We start from the raw sequence: 24,703 nt of genomic DNA on the forward strand, positions 1-24,703 counted from the left end.
TATGACTACAGGATTCTGGATAGCAAAAAATTTTTGGGACACTTGAATGGATAAGATTCTCAAACAGTATTCTCTCAGTAGCTTGTTTTTTCTTTTGATTATCCAACACAGCCTTTTTTTGCAATGAACACACTATTCAAATTGTTTCTCTTAAAGAAGAGAAGGACAGTTGAACAGAATGTAAATACTTTTTCTTAGAACATCTTACACACAAGTGGTTGGGTTTTTTCCCAGTTATTGGAAGATGATTTATAAATCCTTTATTTTTTCCTCTCCTTTTGCTAATGTAAATCAAAGACTTGATCTGACAGTCTGGCATCTTACTACTTTGTAGAAATGGAAGGGTGTGTTGTGCCCCTCATCCCCACCCCCCCCCCCCCGCCCCTGTTCCATGATTCCCGCTACCTTGTGTCTGGGATTAAAAAGGAGCAGGTAGAAGGACATACAGAGGCAGGTAGGAGGAGAGACATATAACTTGTGCTGATCCTGCTTTCACGGAATTTACCATCGTGCCATCTGATGCATTTTGTCTTTACTTGATGAAGTCTGTGCGCAGGTAATGATTATAGAACTAAATTTGATTTCCAATTACAACATTGTAGTGTATCTATGTAAAGTTTGTGCTTGAAGTTACCAGAACATGGTGATAATCTACAGGTGTGTTTTAGCAATGCCTTTCTTCAATAGATTTGCACACTTTTCCCCAGTGCCCCGAGGTGTGGTTAGTTATCGGGCAACTCCAGTCTTCTGGTGCAGTGCTAAAAATGGCAAATTTTACTAAGAGCCCAGCAGTGCTCGGTGGTGCTATACAGCTTCGAATCATAGTCTGCATCAAGATTGATTACTGACACTTCATAAAAAGTCCCAGTTCTGATTCTTCTGATTCTAAGCACAGATTCTGAAGGAAATACTTTGTCCTTTAGTCAAAGAAATTGATTATGTGAAGCATATCATGGAGGTAGTTTTTTTTTTTTAAATTGACTTTGTACATCATTAGTTTTCCATTCCATAAATAAGCTCTGTTCTAGATTAATCCCTAATGGCCAAATATTATTACCGTTATGTAGACCCAATGTTCATTTTATAATGGGAAATTTTCCTCAAGGAGAAGATAGTTTTGCAGCATTCTGGAAGTTAGACTCTATGTTAGCTTTTCCAAAGAAGAAAACTGACCACAAAAATGCTTATCTTGTGAACTTTGTTTGTGGTTTCATGTTGTTGGGTTTTTTTTTGTTTTGTTTTTTTAAACTCAGTTGTTCCAGTAAAACGCAGCTGTTTAAGTGGGTGGAAAGTGATGATGTGTCCACAGAACAAGAAATGGTGCTGAAGATCCTAGCCAGTGGTTAAACTAAGAAAGTGGACACAAGCCATTAGAGGATTTATGTAATTTCATCTCCTTTTGTACTTGATACTAATTCCTTTCTTTGTGGTGTATAGCATTTTGATTTTTTTTTTTTAAATGCTGATATAAATGTAACGATAGAGAACACAACTGGCCAGTCTCGTTTATTTGACTAACAGTTTATAGAAATCAGAAACAGATCGCAAGCTCTGTCACTCAGCATGAGACGTTCCAATTCTGAGAAAAGAAAACCACTCATTCATCTGTTTAACAGCTAAGCAGTCATCCAGTCTTGCTTTTCAGGAACACCCAAAACTTGTCCTCAACCTCGTCAGTGTTTGGAATATGCAAAGAATGCAAGACTGACCCTGGAACTGGTAAATTCTCCCTTTTAATATGCTTCCATGTTTGTAGATTTACCCAAGTTCAGCCAAATTCTGCTTTCTGTGACACTTGTTCAAATCCAGGTTAACTCTGAGAGTCTTGTTCAGGATTTACACTAGTTTCCCTGAAGGAATAAATTGGTCCAATAACATTACAATCATAATGGGAAAAACCCCCACAAAACCACACCAAAACCTAAAGAGAACATTAAGACTTAATGGCATTGCGTTTGTGGATTCAAAAGAATTAGTCACATAGAGAACCACCCTCTGAGACCTCGGATTCTTTGGCATAGTGTTTATTTTCGTTTTTAGGATTTGTGTCCAACATGTAGTTAATTTTCTGTCCCATTCCAGAAAATGTAAGGCTTCCCATTACAGACGACCTGGGGTTCAGAAGCTATAATTTTGCAAATGCTACATTTTAATCTGCATGCCTTTTTCCTGCCAGTTCTTTCCTTCATGCCTATGTGGTCTGACTTGATTCCAGAAGAAAAATCAGGATTGTACTCTTTTCAGAGATTACATATCTTTTTTTTTTTTTTTCGTGAAGTTGGCCAGGATACTATTGCTTTCTCCTGTGTTATGTGTGAGTGCAATAATAACATCCACCACCATAAATATAGTGTCATTTGGAATCCTCTTGTATAAGTAGTGAACGCTTTCTGTATTGCCCCTAAGAACTTTTTATAAAGAATCAAACCTTCATGGATATGGAAATAAACCCCATCTTTTTAACAAATATATTTGAGATTGGTTCATATCTACCTCAAGTCCTAGAATCTGGATAATTCTGAGTTTTATAAAATATCTAAAAATAACATTTTCTTTAATCCTCTCAGATCAACTGGCATTTGAACTTTTCCAACTAGTTTAGGAGTTCTTTACTGTATTCTGTCAACATTAGGAGTCTTTGTTATGAAAGCTTCTGTCTAATTTTCCTTCAACGGAACTGTTTTTGGTGGACCTTATTCTTTTATGGTCAGGTTTTCCCAGTAGACACTTATTACATAAATCTTCTTGCTTTGATGGTTATTGATGCAGGAAACGGTCATGTAGCCTTGAGATTCAACTACTTCCTGTTCTTCTAGGATTATGTTCTAAAATGCGACCAAAACTTTTAAATTATTTCATTATAGGCATCTGTATTCCTTAAGGAAATTCGTAACTTGCTAGGTTGCAGTAATTGAGTAGACTATAGAATTGCAAAATTGTCTGTGTTTCTGGGTTCATTTGTTGCTACTGGAAAAGGGCATGGATGTACTCCAACCTAATGACTATCTAGAATTCAAACACATATTTCAGGTTCTGGTTTTGCAGTAGCTGGAAATTTTACCTGTAATAACTACTCACAGTTGCTCACAACTCCTTCCTTAAGTATTAGTTGTTGGCTTTGGTTTTGGTGTTTCTTGCGATTCCATTCATTATTGAGGGGAAAAAGCAGGATTGACTTACCGAGAGACAAGAATTTACTTACAGTGCAAATGCATCACAGATGGGTCTACAGTGTTGATTGGTGGAGGAATGGTATTTAGGGATATGAAAGCAGCTAAGTTCTTGTTAACTGAAAACAGAAACTCTGTACTTTGAGAACATGGGTTCATTTCAGTTGGGCTTCTCAAGAAACATTCACTGATGAAGTGTGTATCGGACAAGCTAAAATAATTTGGAAAAATCAACATATATGAAAGGTTCATTGATCATCGTTGAGTAGCTTTTATCTAGTCAGTCGTAAAGTATTTACACTTACCTGTAATTACTTAATCTTTCTTGACCTGAATTGAACATATTTTTAAAGCTTTTATCCAAGAATGTGAGTTATGATACTACAGCAGCATATGGCAAGAGAATATGGTGCTAGTGTAACTCGTACAGTAATTTGCAATATTTCTGTTTCTCTAGAAAAGCTGTCCTTTTTAAGAACTTTCAGAACCTCCTAAGACCCCTTTCAATGAGAATTATCCTGCTGTTATATAACGTACAATAGTATTTTATATTGTATGAGATGGTATAAAATCACCCATTCTTCACTCAGCTTCCACCAAAATTGGGTTTTGATTGAGAATGAATTACTGTGAGATATGGATAAAAGGTCAATTGATATGGTCCTGAATCATTGAGACAACGTTTTGGAGAGATAAGTAAACAGTTTTATTTCTTTATTTTACTGTTGCAGGAATAAGGCAAGCAGAATAAATAGTTGATGGCCAAGACAGAATTGTAGATCAGGGATTTCTTGATGCTCGAGTTAAATGCATTAAATTGTATCAAGTGGAAGTAGCCAGCTTAAGCCTACACTAGATCCCATGCTTCCCAATGCTTCACATTAATTAAAATCTAGCAAAGTAGTAGCTGTACACATTGTGTTTAGTTACACAGATTCTATGAAGCATTAAAAAAGTGAAGAATATTAATGGCTTTAGATTTAAAACTCATTAACCATTACCCTGTTGACCAGCTAAGTAGAGTTTCTCAGCACTCCTCTGTGCCAGTGCCCCTTTATTCTGCTATGGAAAACCAGAAATGTTTGTTGACTTCGCTAAAAATATTTGGGAATGCTGGCAGTATCATTGGGTGACACAAGGTGGATGCCTGCTCAGTAAAGCATATCTGGTCAAACTATAGATATTGCCATTTTTTCAGAATGTAAAATATTATTTTTTGTCAGAATACTTGTTTAAAGTTATGTTTACTGGCAGAAGATATTTCTTTTTATTGTAATCTGATAAGTGTGTGTGTTGTTAGAATTCTGAAAAAGCTCCTTCAGAGTTGACTCTTGTTATAAATCCATAAAAGCAGCTTCTTTCTCAAAATGGTAAGGTTTGTTTGTAACTGATTGCCTTGAATCTTGATCCAATGTAGTGTGAATTGTGGCTTCATCGAATGAAGGTGGACCACTGAGTAATTCTGAAGAGAAATTTTGCAATATCACAGCGTTGCCTGTTTCCAAATAAAGCTTGGCAGCTTCTGATGAATTTTCTTTGAGATCTGATGAACAGAAGGCTTAAAGTACAATCCATGAAGTACATATGTAGTGAGAAAGCTATTTTGTCACAGACACCTTTGAGTAAAATCCTTAGAACACCACCAGTTCCAATTCAGCCTCTCTGGTTTTATGTTGACTTATACCTCTTAAACCTTTCTGCTAAACGTCAATCAATCAAAAAAGCAAAAATGTGTGCAGATCGGACTAAATAATGGTCTCTGAATTATGGGTGATTGTGGTTCACATACTGCCTCTTTTGATCACGTGATTCTTTTGATACCTTAACAATAATACTGTTTAAACAAGGGTTGGTTTAAAAAGCAAACAAAAATAAACAAACTGAGACCCCGTTCTTCTCTAGCATGTCCCACCTGTCCTAACCAGTTGTTGTTGTATTAAAGAAAATAAAATTATGCATCTTTTATTATTTTCAGGTCATTAGCATTTGCAGGAAGCTCCACTATTCAGGATCTACAAAATCAATTATTTGCAGCCATGCTCAGAAAGGACAAACTTCTCTTCACCCAGAACTGAATTATTCTGTCCTTATTTTGTGGGTTTTTTTGTTTTCATTTCAGTGGGTGATCTGCATGTTATAAATTTACCAAAGTAGTGCTGAGCTAAGCAGACATTATAAATAATCCCACTGAAGAAAAACGTGAACTGACAAAACATACTCGAGAGACATTGGCTGTGCACGTCCGTATCTTTTCACGTTCTTCTCTTTATATTTCCTTAGATCATAGATGAAGAAGAAACACAGTTCATGAGTAATTGTCCTGTTGCTGTTACTGAGAGCACACCTAGAAGAAGGACACGCATTCAGGTGTTTTGGACGGCTCCTCCTACTGGTACAGGCTGTGTAATCCTGAAGTAAGTATTTTAAGGCATATTAAACTAACCATTAAAGTAAAATTCGGTTAGTAACAAATCTAATATTTATTAGATTAAAAACTACTGGAGTTCTTAGATGCTTTTTTTCCCCTTTGACACACTTGGCCAAGGATAGTTCTACTTGTGCAGTTAAACATTAGCAACTTAAAGCCCAAGTATTCAAAAGTTACTCCGAGCCTTCAGTAAGCTTTGAATTGGTAACCTTAATTGAACTTGGTGGGCTCTCAGCCATTTATTTCACCTAAAAATACTGAATCTTTAAGATCAAAATTGCATCCATCTGGCTGAGATTTGGGTAAGAAAACATGATTTTAGTTGAGATGAATAATAGGAACGTTCTGTAGAGTAGGATTTTCTAAATGGATCTTTAGCATTAAAACCAGATGTGTTTGTTTAGAGGTGAATGCTTTCATTTTAGAGCTGGTGATCGTTTGCTGATGTTTTCCAATTATTTCTACAGTCTGTTTCTAAAGCATGTATATTCATGTTTTTTAAACAATAGACAAAGGTAACATTATGCAGGTGCACTTTGCTTTTGGGCCGCTTATTTGTCTGTAGAAACCTTAAGTCACTTCTTACTATGAAGAGTGTCGGAGGAAACTGCCAGAGAAACATTGTCCTGTCTTTAAAGGTTTTGTTTGTCATATTTAATAGGACAGATTGGTCAAATATGCACGGGCAATTTGGATTTCTTTGCTTGCTTTGAAACCTGTGTCTGGGATAAGCCTTTGCAATTGCTAAGATGTGCCCTGCAGTAGACTAAAGAATTTCAAAGAGTCTTAATCATTACTGGGATTGCCTTTAGAGACAGAAACACCTCTAGGCTTTTAGGGAGATGCTAGCACAAAGGTGGTGCTGACGATAGTTTAGGCCAATCCGGAGAATGTGTTATTAAAATTGCAACTGATTTCTGAACAGGCTGCAAAATCGCCCCCGGCAAATGGTCCATGGCTGCTCTTCTCTCACCCTGTGCTTCATTTCCTTCTCTTTTTGCTGATTGGCACGAGAGATGAACACCCTCCTCTTCCACATCTGTGAGGGTGATCTAGCTCCAGCCCTGACACTGGCTGTGGAACAGTCTCAGATGTTCGGCAGTGCACTCCTACCTGCTGCCTCTTGATATCAGTAAAAGAATTTTGTTTGAGACCTTCTGTTCTAATCTGCATGGAAGCAGTTCAAGAATACACTTCCAGTCCTTTCTTAAGCCGAGGACAGACAGGTGTGTATTGGACTGCAGCAAAACGGTGAAGCTTTCTGGGTGGCCAGACAGGTTGTATGTTAAAGTTTGTATAAGGAATTTTTCAAGGAGCAATCAAGAAAATCTTTCAGTGTTGCTGAGCTGTTTATCAGTAAAGCTATTTGCTTTTCCCCTCAGGACTGCCTCCCTCTTAGTTGCGTAACAAATATTGCTTGAGGCACTTACTACGTCAGTAATGTAATGCTACAGTGATGATGTTTTATACATCCTTTTAAAGACATAAGATTTAAACTTTAGTACAATAATGATATGCAGCAATACAAGTTGATGGATTTATTTTTTTTTTCCAGTACTGTCCTAAGTAGAATTGCCATTAAGAAAAAAAAATGAACCAAGACCTATGCTTTTCTCACTAAAATTTAAACATCTGTGGCTGATGTTAGTTCAGGGGGCTGCCTGGCTCTTGGCAGCAAAGGAATGTAGTAGAGTACCACCAACTGCAGGAACGTTGATAAATGTTTCTTCTCTCTTGTCTCTGCTGGTCAAGTCGTGCTGGCTGTTCAACGCGCTCTGATTTTTACACTGTGAAGTAGTCACGTTATTGCAGAGAAGTGAAGAGAGGCTCCAAAAAGTAGAAAAGTTAGAACTGCAGTTCTGATGTTATACACACAAAAGTACGAAAGTGACATTACCTTAAAGAATGTACAGAGTAAATCCATGGCATGCAACCTTTTCAGACTGCCGGACGTACATCAGTAGTGCCAACAAAACAATGAAGTGCCAATATAGAGTTAGGTTGGCTCATTGGTACCAGTTCCCGTAATCTGTTTGGGCAGCGAAAAGAACGTCTTAGAAATTGAAGTTCACGGGGAAAGGGAAAATTTTTGGTGTTACAACTGCCTATTTACAGTGTGTTGTGGCTATGTTAGGTGTGTATGTGCTGGTGAAAGGAAGACGTTAGGTACTTTCCAGTAAAAATTACATGAAAAATACAAGCTTGCTCCCAATGGTTGCGTTATTGACCTCAGAGGGTAAGTAACTACTCCCTTCCCGAAGGCAGTTCAAAGAATGACGCCGTCACCATTATTAGGAGTTGCTGATGCCAGAAATTAGAAGCGTAATGTGGCATTTGTTTGCACTGCCCTGCAAACTTCCATGACGCCATACATAGCAATCCCTGATGTGGTTTTGGCATTAACATTTACATTTTTTCTTCTGTATGTAAAGCTTTGACCACATCTGAATTCGAGTTTATAGTCAGCATTCTTTATAAACCTTCTTTATGGTCAGCTCCCATAGAATAGCATAGAAATGTTGGATGCAATTTTCAGAATTACTCTGTCATTTGTGAGAGCTTTAATGATATAATAAAAACAAAAGTCTAAAAGCAGTTGTTGTTAGAAATAGTTAAGTCCAAACTCATCATGGAAAAATTCAGAAACCTTGAACTTTAGAGGAAACAAAAGCCCTCTGTATTTTTCTTGTTTCTGTGTGTGATGGAGTACAAATATTGTTTTATTATCAATACATACCTGTTTCAGTCCTTGGAGAGACTATCTGATCATTTTCTTTTAGAGTTTCCAAACCAGAATGGCAGGATTTTGGAGCCTATTCTGAATCATAAGGATATACTTCTTCCTTTTCACTATGTCCTGGTCTACTGACTTCAATATATAGAAAAGTTAAATGTAGTCACAAGTTAAACATACCTGATCCATAAAACCTCATTTGGCTAGGAGTCTTCTCAGTGCTTTCTAGGCACAGCGCATGTGATCAGTTTGGTTGTGGCCAAGCATAAAGTGACGCAGACAAATGGTAATCTGTAGTTCTAGGGTTCAGTAAGGGGTGATAAATCTTTTGGCATGCTAGCTTTCTGCATGACTGCAAAATGCAAAGTTTAGGACAATAAACATATGTTTGAATTCGACTTACCACTACTTTGCTTTCTAAAACATCTCTTTCTGTGTGAAAATGTAGAATGGGGAGGGGGTGGGGGTGGGGGGAGAGGAAAATGAATTAACATATGATGTTGCACTGTAATTGCTTAGTTGAGAACAATTCGTCTATTCTCTTTGTTCCCACTAAGCGACGACAGGGAAATAGCCTAAAGGTTCAAATCCTTCCAGACTCTTTATTGAAACTGCCAGTTGTACTGAATGTACTTCTAGGATGCAAACAATAGCTGAAACTCTGTTTGTCCAAATGCTTAAGCCTGTGCTCCAGTCTCCCTGAAGACAGAAGACTTTGCTTAGATGTTACACACTGCTTGGGAGACCCTCAAGCTTTAAGCCCTCTTTACCCTTGCCTGATGTATGCTAGGAACACTGTGCAGCTAAATCCAATTATAGGAAGGTACACAGACTCCAGCATACCAGCTCTTCGAATGGTTTCTGCAGATGGATGAAATGGAGAAACAGCATATCACTGTGGGGATGGCCCCGACACTGCAAGACAGTTTTAAGCACCTTGATTTTGAGGGTGACCTAATGGAAATGGAACGTATTGTCGACTGTCAAATTGCGTAGCCAGCCTCATCGCAGCCCTAGGTACTTGAATAGAAAGTTTTGCTATGTGGAACAATGTTATTATAAAAAGATAAATTGACAGAATGCATTTGGATCTTAGCAATAAGGATTCACTTGGCTGCCCTAGCATCTGTGCTAAGCTTCAGACGCTACGCAAATATCAGCATGAGCAGGAAAATGCTTACAACAATGTCTTTCTTGCTTCTGTGGTTAAAGATATCTATTTGGACCATTCTGAGGTGTCATGCTGTGTGGAGGCTACTTGTTTTCGTGTTCACAATGCAATGTCTAATCTTTCTATCCCTCTTTACTTTCCCTTGTTCCTTGTGATTGATTGGACACTAAGGTGCCATGTGGCAATATGGGAGGACCACGTAATTTCCTTCATCTTCTGATGAAAGTTTGTGCTCTAATACTTATTTACTGTATTTCTGGGCTCTTCAGAATGTGTTTGCTTTCTAGCATCTTTGAAAATGTACTGTTAAAACTTTCTTGAGAGATGTTTATAATTATTTTTGCCATGTGCAAGTTATATAAAAACTAATTATCATATTGAGACAATTGAGCAGTGGCAGAGCCTGGTGGTATTTGTTTTATCACATGGAAGTGGAGAAATTTTTAGGGGTTTGAACGCTGACTTGGCCAATCTGTTTTTGTATTTTGTATAACTGAGTCTGAAAACTTTTTAAACTATTTTTTTTAACTTTTTTCCGCATGTGGATTGTCATGCTCGGTTTAGCATGTTCTGTTTTTCAGAAAAAGTTGAGCAGCACACGTGCAATTTTTTGGTTTTATATCTGACAGCTAATATTCAGAGATTGTGCTTAATTCTGTAAAAAAACCCATCTAATGGAAATTTATCTAGTTTAGCAAGGAAAGTCTTAAATACAGATTTCAATTAGTGATTTACCCCATTGACAAAAAAAAGGGAATAATGTTTATTAAAAGTTTCTTAGGAGTGATAGAGAATCACCTCTTTTAGGCCACGTTTAGCCCCAGATTTCTACTTTGAATGGTTAATTGTATTCTTCATGATGAAGTGTCTCAGTTCAGCATGGTACTGAACAGGTAGGTAAACGTGTGGTCCATGTAATTGATGGAAAATACAGAACAAAATATTTTTCTGCAAGTGCTTTTAGAATTCTGTAATATAAAACAAGAGTGAAGAAAATTTTGTAAATTGTCTTAGCTTGTCACATATTAAAATTTCATGGTAGGGAGAATCTTGTTAATATCCAAATTGATTAAATCTGTCAGCTGATGTAGATCTCATGAAGAGTCAAGTATTGCTGGATGGTAATTATCTTTTCCTCTAGCATTTGGTGATTTTCACAGAGTCTGAGATTAATTGTTAATGTAGTAAATGATGGCCACATGCAGATAAGTTATATTCAATTTACCATTTAGAAAAGAAACCACAGTTCTCTGATTGGCTCATGGAATAATTGAGTTCTCAGGCAATGGATGTGACTTGTATGGTAAATGTAACAAACGTTCTTGCTGACAAATTACTTATTTCTGCTATACATATCATGCTTAAACAACCAACAAATTAAAATCTGGTTTCTGTAAATAGTGTTTATTACCATTACTACTTGCAGAAATCCGCTGTATTTGTCATAGTGTCTCTGCTGTTTGTTCTGGAAATGTTTTCTGAGCCATCTCCAGGGAAACGTTTTATAATTTTTGAGGAAAAGTGTGAAACTTACTGATTTTCTGCGTACGTAAATACCTTCGTGATTTTAATTACGTTGGGTTTTGTTTGTGTGTAGTCAAAAGAAAGTAGAGAAGTTTTAAAGAATTGCAGTCTTCCAACTAAAACTATGATATATTTAGTATATCAAGTATGTATTGACACAATCCTTTAGGTAGTTGTGCTATTGTACCAAAGCTACCATACCCATGAGGACAACTCCAATACTAGTCCAAGGGTCTATGCCTTGGATATAATACTCAGGTTCCAACCTCCGTGTGGATTCTCGCAGTCCTCTTGCTCTCGAGCCTTCAAGGCTCTGAGAGCGAATGAACTCCAGCTAGAGCTTTTTGAACATGTACTTTTTGCTTTCTTGTAACTTCAAGCATTGTGTCCATTCGGGTCACTTGGCATCTCACTCTGAGTAAGCGCTACCCTGAAATGTGATGTTGGTAAGGCTAAAAGAAGAACCAAATGTCACAAAGCCCCATGAGTTCATAACTACATATACATACTGAAACTGTCTTGATATGCAGCCAAGTCTCTTCTGTACACTCAAAACTCATGATGACATCCAACCAGGGAGTCCTCGGGCCGGAAACAGAGCACAAGACATCTGGAAAACAAAACGCACACATCACAAGAGCAGCTCTGTGGTGTGTAAATTAATACATGACAAACTCCGTAACACTGCATTAAGAAAATTGAAATGGTCAGAATGAAATGCGTTTCAGAATTAACCTCTCTTACTGAAAGTGTTGATATTATGATTATCGCAAAAACAAGTTGCACAGATCTACTCCTACCAGAAAGAAACTCCAGTTGTCCATGAGCTACAGAGTGGGTCTGCATCAGCTTATTCAATCTTTTCCGTTTATCCTTCCAGTCTTCCCGTGTGATTGTCCAGATACTTACATGTCAACAATTTTACTTATTACTTGCGTATTAGAATACTAATACTGGAGCAATTGAGCACAGTTATAAAGCATTTACTGAAAGCTTCCCATTATGACTAAATATAATGGCCAAGGAAAAATAGAGAACAGTCTGCCTTCCTTGCCTACAAAGAGCTTTCACTAACAATTATATGCAGTTTATGGAACAATAGAAGATAACAGTTCTCATAAGTAACTATATTGATTTTTCCCAGTAGAATTAATGACTCTTCCGCACGCAAGAAATGATCAAAATTCCTGTATTTAATAGTTTAAAAAAATATAAATCTGTATCTTCAAGTTAACTACTGCAAGATAACAGCAGTAGCTTCTGAACTTCATTTTTGATAGATAATAGCAGTATAGCTTTATATTCCTTTCTGTGTAGCTTAAATAAAGTATTTTATGTACACTATATGTATTTCTACCCAATTAAGACAGCAATCTGAGATATCTCCATACATCCTAACAGTTCTGAGAACAAATGCAAGCTTTGATGTATAGAAAATGTACTAATTTTCCATGTGAGATTCTTTTTACCTGCTTTCATTTTTCCTCCTTCTTCACTTTTAGGAGTTGATGCAAGAGAAACGTGCACAGCTTTAAATGGCTAGGGACATAGATTGGAAATGAACAGATTTGGGTCCATTCCTATCTTTCACGCCGGGTTATCATATACAGCTCATTTTTCAATGCCTCTGTTTTCTCAAAAACAACTAGAGATCAGTGACTTTATAAATCACTGCAAGATAGAAAAGATGCTAACATGTATTGCATTATTCTAATTCCTTAAAGATAATTAAATGTTTTCTTCATCCAGGTAATTATTTTTTTTCCAAAGCAAATGGAACTTTGCAATGTAACTAACTTACAGCCCTATATTTCACTTTTTTAGGCTAAAAAAACACAGTTTACTTGCATTAGGAAGGAAGAATAACCTTCTGCATTTCTATACAGCTTCTATATTTATAGCAGCTCTAATATTAGATTGTAAAAATGCCTACTTGCATTTTAATACATACAGTAGCAGCCCTCTGGATCTACTGGCTAAACACATCTACATTTAAAACAAAAATCTGTTTCGCTTTCATTTTCTCACAGATTTACTATTTCTTTAACTTCACAATGGGAGCACATGAATTTGGAAAGTGTCTTAAAGGGGTTTTCTTGTGACTTTGTGTTCTTCTAGATAATCTTTTTTTACAGCACAATTAATATAGTAATCCTATAAAACCTAGGTGGTTTCACGCGTGTGCTGTTTTGTTTGCAAAGGCGCAGTGTTGCAAAGCAGCTTAGTGGTTTTGCTACTGAACGATGTGTTTATTCCTTGGGGAGTGCAAAGCAATAGGGAAACAATGTGGGGGGGGAGGAAAAGAGTAAGGAGAGGATGATGGTCTTTCCTCTAGTGGTAGGGGGAATATAGTTATGGCTTTACTATGAAAGGTAATATTTTTAACTGTTTCACACTCTACCTTGAAAATGCCTACGATAATTTCCATATTAAAAAAAAAATAAATCAGTGTTTATGGGCACATTTAAGGTAAATGGCAGTAATGCGCAATTACTCTCACTGGTCCATATTAAGCACCTGCAGCTTGATGCTGCCTGCAGCCAGTAACTTGTTCGCTATTCCACCATTCAAGTTATTAATGAAAATATTGATGTATGTATGCATCACCGCACAGAACTTGAAACTCTTCAGTGAGTTCCAGCTCAGCTGTAAACATATGAAAATGCAAATTCCTGTGTTTCAAACAGAGGAACGTTGTTGTCTAAAAAATCCTGGCATTTAATTCTGGTGTAATTTCTATGTAAAAATTTAAATAAAATTTTGAAAAAATCTGCTAGTTTGAGGTATCTGTATATTTACAAATCTAAAAAGACGTATAAAAAGATCGAGAAAGTATTTTTATGCAATAGTATTTTTTATTGGCAAAATTTGTGTTGGAGAAAGACAAATCTTCAAAGAATTATTAAATCTATTTAAATATCCAAGAGATTAAATGCAAAAGGATTTAAGACATGAATGGAGGGAAGTTCTCTAATGTATCTTGCACTGAAATCTGATTTTTTTCTGAATTTTGCTCCCAGTAATTGGGGAAATGAAACAGTAAACTCTGATTTCTTTCTGGCTAAGTCTCTTTTAGAGTCTGTATTTTCATAAATTTCAAGTAGTGGGATGAAAAAAAACCAACCTCCATAATTTTCTTGTTGTTTGCTGTTTGTAAATGAAAATCATTGTTAATTTAGGAGCCCGACAGCTGTAGAACATTTGCCATTCGGCAGCAGCTGTCAGTAGCACTTGAGTTTATTTCACAAACAGATGTTTAATATGACTTCAATGCCATTGTCAATTTTTGAGGGGAAACAAAGAGAGGAAAGGAATAGAAATAATCATAATAGTCATAATTTGATTTCCTTTCAAAACATAAAGCAGAGTCACTATTGATGACATCAAAAGTGTTTTCAGGTTTTATTACTGAATGTTTTAAATCAGTTTTTTTATAACTGCATGAACTGAAATTAAGATTTCTCAATGCATGGTAATTCATGTTAAGGAAGGGATTTGTCTTATGTCAGGAACTGAAGGCATTATTTTAATGCTGTAGGCTACATGTTTAAAATATGTATTTTATTTACAAATCAAAATATCATACTATTTCTACAGTCTACAGAGATAGAAATTTTTATCTCTATCTTAAAATCTATATTAAAATCAGGGTACCATTGAGTGACCCGCTGTCATACAAACTAATGTTGTTTACTGTAGTATAATAGTATTCTCATTTCACATCAACAAAAGTGAAGGGCAAATTGGGTCTAGTAATGATGAAATGAGATAAGAACAGGCCAAGTAACATGATGCGTTTCATTTTTAATTTTAGTAACCGATGATTTTATCCAGTATGTGCCCAGTGACTAGGAGGCTTTTATGAAAAGTGCTGTTAGAGTATCTCGGCAAGATCCTCCGTTATTCAAAATGTCTATAGACCCAGACAAGAGAGTTCAAATTAGCAGTGTGTGGTCTCGATCCTACAACACTTTGGCAATTCTTAGATGTTATGAAGTCTAATTTAAATTAGTCATAAAGATGCACATCTTGCTGGTCATTTGCTTCTTCGTAATACAATCTGTTCAGGTGTTGCAAGACTCTATGTTTCTACGGGGGTATATAAGTAAACCTGCAGTTAAATTTAAGAAGCTATATTGGGTGTGCCATTCTTTATGAAGTTTTCTATGTTAGCAAAATGTTTCTAGCAGTCTGAGTTCAATGTTTGCTGAACTGTGAACATGCCCACAAAAATCCAGAACAGCTCTGCATAGCACATTTTACAGTTAAAATTTCAAGCACAGCCATATTTCAGTACGAAAGATAAGTGGCTGAGTTAACATAGTGTCAGATTCTGCCATCCTTACTTATATTTAATAGTATTTAAATTCTTATCTGGATTTAAATATATTAACTGGAGACTCTCTAAGAGTGACATATTATATAAATAAGGGTCTCGGAACCTGAACACGGTATTTATCTTGATTCTTTTTTCATACGAAGTACTACATGATCAGTTCTGATTCGTTTCCTTACAGGAGCAGTTACATGTATTATTGCAATTCTTTTGAAACTATGAAAGGGAAAAAACACCTAGAAAAGAAATTATTATTTGCATAAACTGACTGTTGAATTCATCCTTGATGTCTTTCTGCTTAACTGGTTTGACAATTTTTTGAAGGGATTTGTGAAAGGGTTGACATATTAAATTCAACCAATATTTGGGTGGGCCATTCCTTTCTTTTCCTTGCAGTGATTAGGTACCCGCTTTTTCTGTCTCTGCTCCTTCGTTAGATATGCATTGGGTATCTTTGCTATCTGAACAGCAGCAGCCTGCATGCTTTCTGCACTGCTTTCCTGAAGAAATGGATTCGTTGCTTAGGCAGTTCACTGCTTCAGCAGAATGTAGTTTAAAGTCTTGCAACGCACCAGAAAGCACACCTGAGTTCTTTAATGGTTTCTGGGTTTTCATTTGCTGCAGAAAGGATAGGCTTGCAGCCATAGGGGCCTGTGTCTAGAGAGGGGCTCGTCTCTGTTCATTAGGAGGATAATGAGCTTGATGCTAGCTGTGTGCACAGACGGTGTATGTAGCCTGGTGATACCCTTAATATGTACCAACAACTCATTTAAACTCTACAGATTACCTATCATGATGTTTCTTCCCATAGATTTCTCTGAAAATGGAATATACGCTTGTTCTGTACGTGGGAAAAAAAGGTGTGCTCTCTCATGCTGCAGTTGCCTTGCAGTTGTGTGCTGAAGTAAATATATGATGAAAAAAGGAACTTGTATACAAAATAGAAAAATGTTCCACACTGCAGAGATGATGCCATGTATTGAGGTACCACCATTTCGTGACAGTTCATAAAGAAATTGTCTTCCTCATCAGAGTTAATGTAGATAACAGATACTAATAAGCAGGCATTTATCTAATTTATCTGAATAAATCATGGACAAAGCATTGTCTTCAATATAGGGAAGAAACACAAATAGCTCTTCATCCTTGCCAGTTTTATAGTAGGAGTCTGTATTTCTGCCACATGCAGTTCTCCTCACGAAGTACTAAAGATGTTCAGGCAAGTAAATAAAATAAAGCTAAACTCATGAAGAGGAGACAAATTTCACAGATACTCAGATAAGTGTTTTCTGTGGTCTTTATCAGTGAGCCACTTGGCTCAGCAAGAATAAAGTTTTAAGTGCTGTCCTTAGAATTTTCTGGCTTTCCAGTGGCTACTCGTGCATCAGAAGAAACTCAGGCTGTGATTCTCTTCTGATTAAGTGAGACCGAAGTTGGTAATTGATTTCAGTAGAAGGTCAGTCAGCTCTCAATAGAGTGTCATTTCACAATCAACCGTGGCATAAGATTGCAGGGCACACCTAGGGTTTTAAAACACCCTCAACATCAGCGTATCTGATAACTTTATGTTTTTCATTTTCAAAGCATGTATTTTTTCTGTTTCTTTTTCTGTGTTAATGTTTGGTGGGAGCAAATGACTACCCTCTATGAAAAACAGATAGGTGTACCTTATGTTTTTCTCTCAAAGATTTGTTTTCCTTCTTGCCTGTTTCGAAATCTAAACCAACTATTGGAAAAGTTTAAATTGCACTGTTTGGGTGTCAATCTCAAAAACATAATCGATTCACGTCCACTGCTTGACTCTACAGTGTCTGAGCCCTTGCTCTATTTCCTCCTGTATCTCTAATCGCACTTGGTGTATCTCAATTATCCATGTTAAAACATGTCCCTCTCGGAGTTTCTAATGAAGTTAAGAATCTAATTAACTGCGCTTTTGTTCCAAATAAAACTTGGTAGGGCTGGATTCCAGTTCCTAGTCTGTGCCTGCTTCTCAAAGCTGCTAATATGAAGGGTAATTTATCATCTTAATCCTTTCCATTACTACTTACTACTGTTCACAATGCTCCTTTAATAGTTCTATTCATGTGCTCTCTTTGTCCTGATGATTGAGGGAGATACAGACTGTGTAGCTTTTGCTTAATCCCTGATCCTTTAAGCATAGTTGTAATCACTTCCTCCATGAAATGATGACCTTTATCTGGGTCAGCAAGACTTCAGGAGTCCCACAGAGACAAAAGGCTTCTTGATATTGTTGGGCTTTTTTCCCTGTCCCTGCTTCTATATGTTATTTTATAGAAAAGGTTTCAAACCACCTTGAGAAGCAATCAGTCACTTCCAAGGAGTTTCATTACCCCGGCCTGTTTTGGGGAGTTAATGTATATAATCGATAAATAATCACATCCACGGTATGATAGCCTGCTGCTGCAGCAGAGATACGACTAGACTTTTTCTTGCCCTTCCTATGTATATCTCAGACAATTTTTGATCCATTTCCTAACACCTGTTTCTGTACCTTTCAACATTGCTATTTCCTTAACCCTAAGAGTATTCTAATTTTGCTGTAGTTTGTTTAGCAATCCTTCTTTCTCCATTTACTTTCTTCATCCTTTTGTTTCTGCTGTGCTCTAGTAACAGACATTACTGTTTACTTCGTATGCCCCAGGTCATCTGCTGTTTAGATGCTGATTCTACCTTGTCATCAGGTTCCTGGTTCTTATTCCTTTGAGCCGTTAGACACCTAATTCACAACTGATCCTCATAGCAATTCCCGTGCTTATAAATTTCTTCTCCACAGTCCGTATTCAAAAATAGCTCTGTCACCCAGCCTTTACCTTCTCCTGACCTAGTCAAACATCCAATATTGTGTTCCCTTCACACAATAACCCGAACCAGCTAAAATCACAACAGATCCAGCCTTTTGTTGTCTTTAAACTTCAAGGATTACCATAGTCTATATGCTGGGCTGACCTGCTTAGAGTGTTCCTTGTCTGTTCCCCCATTCAGGTTGAAGGCCTTCATGCCCTGGGCACTGTTTCCATCAATATACTTTGAAATTCCACCAGTGAACCAAAGGTGATTTGTGCTGTAATCCTTCAATATACTGAAATCCTTCAATATCTTCCTCAATCCCAGGCCTAGGTGTTGTTTGTAAATGAGTGGGCATTGACCACCTGTTCCCGTACTGATTAGGGCACAAGAAAAGAGATCAGGTTACTGAAAGCTTCTGAGGCTAATCTGTGGTTGGTTAATGTCCACAGAGGAACAGAATTATTGGAAGCTCTGTGCTTCCTGTCGATGATCCTGGCAGAGTATACTTTAAAGGAGACATCTTATTTGCATCATGATAGGGGCGGTACATGGGGATATTTAATTTTTGTATTGTTCAAGCAGCTGCGAAGCATTCCCAAACGTAGACTGAAGAGCACAGCTCTGGTATTGATATTTTTATGTGTTCATAGGTTACTGAGGCCAGGGTGGTTTTTTGATCTGTTGTAGCAAAACTGCTACCAGTGCTGCTGGTGTGGCAGCTAATCAGACACAAGAAGGTTGTACTGAATTTGGCTTTTTTAGGGCAGAAGCAGGAAGAGCAAAAACGCTGTTGTACAGGTTCACTGCCATTGCATTCTCCAAAAATCTACATACCAAAGTTTTGCAACAATATTTGCTACAAGTCCTTACTGCAACTAATTTTTGCAACCAGAACAATTGTATGAACTAGAGGCACTACCCTGACGCTGTCCTCGAGCCACAAACTTGTTCCAGCAGATGTTGAACAAAGAATAAGAGGAGAAGCTTGGTGAAAACCTCCCTAATGATGTAGAATAATGTCATGGATTGATTTGATCGTTCTTTGATAATTACGTGTTGCATGAGCAGTGTGGTCTTTCCGCTATTTCTCAAGTACAGTTTGAGTGTGACTTCTTCCCGTATGCTGTACCTTCAGAATGAGGGAAGTGGAAAAGTAACAGATCTCAAACCTTTTTATCTTTATTGGTCCGTTCTTTCATTTCTCTGCACTCTCATTTTCCAGCGCAAACAACCAGTATCTTCTGGCATTAGCTGTCTGAATGTTCAGTAGGCTGCAGTCTCAGCTGGCAGTGACAGCTCTTAGAAAAGCCCAGGTAGAAGAGATTCAGTTGTTGCAGGTAGTAATTCTTGAAAGCTGAAACGTGTGTCTCGGCGGCACTAAGGAAGTGGCAAGTTTCTTCAGATGGTTCCAGTTCCAGTGGATTTGTGGTGTCAGACTTAACCTCACATACTAAAGGTACTGCACCAAAATTAAACTTCCCTTGGCAAATACATTCGTAATATTAAGGTCTCTTTTAAGAAGTGGTACTATCAAGTTAGCTTGATTCCAGGGGGTGTTAATTTGTTCTGTTAGTTGTGGCACTTTAACCTTCGGGCTCCTGTCAACTGAAATGAAGATTTTTCTGGATTTGAAAACATCAAATGCTTTATTCCAATTTGGATTCCTGCTACTGAATACCCAGTAATCAGTATTTTACAAGTGGGTGGAGCTGGTTAGGATGTTGCTCTTGACATACAATTTTTGTCTGTACAAGCAAATAATTTATTCATTAAAATATAACTTCAGTATCTTGCTAGTTGACACCTCTTCCAAAACAATAGTTGGAGAATGACAGCTCTGATATTTTTGGCTTTATCTACAAATTCTTCCTTCATGAATCCCCTAAGATTATTAAAGATTTAGAAAAATTTTTCTAAAGGCTTGGGGAATTTTTTCAAGCCTCATTTACTGGGCACTCGTGCTGATGTTTAACTTTTACTTATTTTGCTTTTTTAATACAATATTTTAAAGATGTTGGTTGTTTTATCCCTCCCAACCTGGAGTTGGGGGAAGGTGGCTCAAAAGGGGGAGGGGAATACGCATAGGATATAAAGACTAAAAGAAATATTGTAAAAGGGCAAATAGGCTTTTTACTGTGTGACGGCTGTCCACACTTGCTGTGCAATAATGGCAAAAACAACAGAGGTCAAGTAGTGAGAGCACGGAACCAGAGGACTCGATGATCTCAAAGGTCCTTTCCAACCATGAAGATTCTATGATTCTGTGACTGGTGAAGAGTAGCACGTGTGGGAGGGTTTGAAACATATCCTTTTCCTTTGGGGTTTGTTTTCTGCCGCGTCCTGGCACAGCAGGTAAAGCAGGGTACAGACTGCAGGCAGGGGCACGGTTGCCTCTTTCTTTCCTTGCTTCTCTTGAACACCCGGAGGAATCAAGTCTTTGAGTTCCCTGTGCAAACGGGTGAGTGTCATGCAGGCTGCATAGACCTTTTAAGGAGAAATAAAACAGTGCTTGATAAGTTTTATTTTTTTGTTTTCATTTTGATTTTAGGATTTGTTAGTTAATACACAGGTGCTTTGTATCTTATCACAAGTTCACTCAATGGATATAGCTGTCAGGTAATATGACTTTGGTATCACTGGCTTGATAAAAACTATACTCCCGCCTTTGTTAGATTTTTTCCATCTACTATACAAAACCAGTACTTAGAATAACAAAATAAATATATCCTCCAACCATCCAGTCCTATCCAGTCTTTTCTGAATTTTCTTTACAGTATAACTTATAATGCTTAGTTTTGAAATTCAAGGAGATGGTACTTGCTACAAAAAAAATGGTAGCCAGCAGAATACCTGGTGAAGATACAGCCCGTGAATAGTGATGGGCTTTAAGCAATATGACATTTTCTCAAGCGCCCAAGACAAACTCTTTCTTTCATCTTTTTTGCCCTTGGTGGTTTTTTTGGTGTTTTGTTGGTTTTTTTTTGTTGTTTTTTTTTTTCAAGTAATAGGCGTAGCGTACATGTCAGAAATGATTTTTGTCAGTATGGGTTTTTATCCTGAAGACTTTAGATTTAATATTTATGTCTTGTGGCCATTCAGGCAAAGAACAGAGAGATTTTCTGAGGACAAATACAAGACAGAAGCATATATGATTGTGTTTTCCCTTAGAGCTTTTTGTTGCATTATATATGATGGCCAAGTCAGTCCCGAAGTCAGTGAGCTCCCATGTATGCGTGTGATGGTAGACCTGCGTATGATATGAAGGACAACCAAAAGGATTTTGAAGCTAGAGCACATCTGTAAGACAAGTTTAGACAAGTACTTTGCTCTTGCTGTGGGGTTTCTCTCAATTATATTTTCTGACAGTATGGGTGAAATGTTGAAAAATGAAACTGAAGGAGGATATTCTGGTGTATACGTATGTACTGAATTTTTTAAAAGTCAGCAGCTTTTGTTGTTTTTCATCTGACTAATCTGTTAGAGAAAAGGCACTCATCCTGCGCAGGGATGTAAATGTTGAATTACAGTCTCTCATGAGATCCCACCTGGAGTACTGCGTCCAGTTCTGGAGCCCCTACTCCAAGAGAGATATGGACGTGCTGGAATGTGTCCAGAGAAAGGCCACGAGGATGATCAGAGGGCTGGAGCACCTCTCGTATAAGGACAGACTGAGAGAGTTGGGGTTGTTCAGTCTGGTGAAAAGAAGGCTCCGAGGAGACCTTACAGTGGCCTACCAGTATCTTAAGGGGACCTACAAGAAAGCTGGTGAGGGACTTTCTAGGGTGTCGGGTAATGGTAGGACTAGAGGGAATGGATTAAAACTAGAGATGGGATGATTCAGACTGGACGTTAGGAAGAAGTTCTTCACCATGAGGGTGGTGAGACAGTGGAACAGGTTGCCCAGAGAGGTGGTGGAAGCCCCATCCCTGGAGGTGTTCAAGGCCAGGCTGGATGGGGCTCTGAGCAACCTGATCTAGTGGGAGGTGTCCCTGCCCATGGCAGGGGGCTTGGAAATAGATGATCTTTAAGATCCCTTCCAACCCTGACAATTCTATGATTTTAATTACGGCAACATTGTTAAACTTTATGTTAATATATTACTGTGTTTTATCCAATATCAAATATCAAGTTGGGTTGGTTTGCTCAAACTGTGTTAAAAACATACTTAAAACCAAACAAATGAACAAAACCAACAAAACAACAGCAAAAACATGCACCATCTGTGTTAGCTTCTAAGTTAGGCGTCAAGAAAGAAATAATTTCATGCAAGCTTTTAATAGTACCGACCCTTGTCAATGATGGCTGATGACAAAATTAGATTCTGGTGTAGATGGAGCTTGTTCTTTGGTGAGATTGAGCACAGTTTCCTAGTTGAAAATTATTTTGAAGTATGTAGTTGTCAAATACCCTACCAGTGTAAAAATTGCTGGGCATGTAATGGCTAAAGGGTTCTCTGTACATTCAGAGGAATTTTGATTTATATTTAATAAGAGTCTCCCAAATACTAGAAAGAGCAGTAAATGTTGTTGGTAAACTTCTTGGAGTTTCCTGACCTTGTAAGTACTTGACAGAAATGTAGGGTTGTTTTTATTTTTTTCTAAGACAACACAGAAGGAAAGAAAATTAGAATGTCCTAAATAATGCATTAGAATTGTGAAATCCACTAGCACCAACAAAATTCCAGTAGATGTAAAACATGGTTTTCACCTTACTTTCTAGTGCCAAGGTAAATGGTACATTTGGAAATTCTTTCTCTCCAAAAAAAACCAAAACCAAAAATGTGATGAATCCTATTAAATCTAATTATTCTTGGTAGCTTTCTGGGATGGGAAACAACTTAAAATAATGGAATTAAATCAGTAAGTCATGGAATAAATAAAATAACTTTGATGGCTGGAAGGGCAAGACTAGGATAACTCAAGTAATATAGAGCAGAAAAAGCTTCTTATCTGCAATCCAGTAGTTTAAGATTATTTCTCAATATCCAGGTGAAATTTAGAATATCCTCACCAGCTCTGGCAAAACTTGTTTTATTAAAATGTAACTCTAATATTGTACTTAATGGTTTTGATGTAAGCTTAAAAAATGTCATAGGAACAATTCTTATAGATCCTCTTCCTTACTTCTTTTGTCACATCATTACACCCACAGAGGCAATTTAAAATAAGAGTATTTCTGTTGATGCTAGGATTTGACAAAAAGAGTAAGGAAGATGATCTAAAGCTGTTTCTGTGCAGGAAAGTTAAGAAAGAAACCCAAACCCAACTCTGTTTCTGGTATGACTTGGAGCATTCCCAAGGCTGCTCTGAATTTTTATGGTTTATGACATTTGCTGTTTGTTAATATCCCAAATGCAATTTATGTGACTTTGGTAGAGCTTTTCACAGCAGGATGGTATGATCATTGCGGAACTGCGCTGGAGAAGGACCTTCTTATTCAGGGAAGTCTTTCAGGGCAGGTCTCACTCCCCTCGTGCTTGGATGTGGTCTGACCAAACTGAGACAGGACAGAGACTCTGACATGCTTGTATCCAACCTACAACGTTCCAAAGTTGTATTGCCAAAACAAATATTACAGAAGCTACTAGACATTCCTTGATTTTACTGAGAGAACTACAAAACAGAAATAATAAGTAACACTTTTAGGAGGTTTTGGGTTTTTTTTAATAAAAACAAGCGCTGCTAGGTGTATATACGCCAGGAATGTACAATTTTGCTCCTTAGTTTTGTGATGGGAAAGCTTTAACACAAATCTAGAAGCATCACTTTGAAGAAAATGGGATAAAACCAGATTTTTGGAGTCATATTTGTTTCCTTTTTTATTCCATGGTATGGTGACAGTCAGAGAAACAAGTCAATTAAAGGTTCACTAAACTATGCTAATACGTAGGGGAAAGCAATCGGCTCTTTTCCTTCCCGTAAAGTTCAGACAGCACTGGATGTTGGAAGTGGTGGGAGGGATTTATGGAGATTAAGCAGATGTGTACCTTGTGTAAATTATTAAAAGCTTTCTTCTCTGTAAAATTAGCCATTCCATTTTTAAGCTGTTTTTGTAAGCCTCAAAACCAAAGGAAAAATCTGTAGTCCAAATCAGAACTTTTATAGAGGAATAAAAATGATGTAGAAAAAATAAATAATAAGGGAATAAAAGGTAGTGATAATAACTAGGCAAGTACACTGATCGGATGCCTTGGTCTGTCTTTAATCTAGAAGCCGATTATTAAAACAATATTTTAAAATTAATTTAATATTGTTTCTGTCTGAGTATTTGTAAAGTTGTGTGCCTGCTTTTGGTATTTATGCAGCCATCTAATATACCATTCCCGTTCCACGTGGAATCAGTAACAAAACTCCCATTTAGATTATTGGCTCCATATATAATTTCAAACACAGATGAGGAGACAATGACTCAGAAAGCTGTGAAGCTTTTGTTGTTAGAAAAGGAACTGTTCCCTTGACATTTCACAGTGACGAGCTAACTGCAGCAAAGAGAATAATGTGAGTACACTTCAGGCTTCAAACAATCTTTCTAC

The 24,703-nt window shown here is 37.3% G+C and overlaps 1 protein-coding gene across 1 annotated transcript in view; it reads left to right on the forward strand.

Annotated features, from left to right (window-relative positions):
- The window catches only part of SPON1 (spondin 1), a 201,216-nt gene that overhangs the window by 34,954 nt on the left and 141,559 nt on the right, over positions 1 to 24,703 (forward strand). Inside the window, exon 3 of the mRNA XM_054201316.1 lies at positions 5,451 to 5,584. Coding sequence (XP_054057291.1) covers positions 5,451 to 5,584 — 134 coding nt within the window. The remainder of the gene's footprint in view (positions 1 to 5,450; positions 5,585 to 24,703) is intronic.

This window comes from Rissa tridactyla, chromosome 4 (genome assembly GCF_028500815.1).
Source record: "Rissa tridactyla isolate bRisTri1 chromosome 4, bRisTri1.patW.cur.20221130, whole genome shotgun sequence".
In the NCBI taxonomy this organism is placed as follows: domain Eukaryota; kingdom Metazoa; phylum Chordata; class Aves; order Charadriiformes; family Laridae; genus Rissa; species Rissa tridactyla.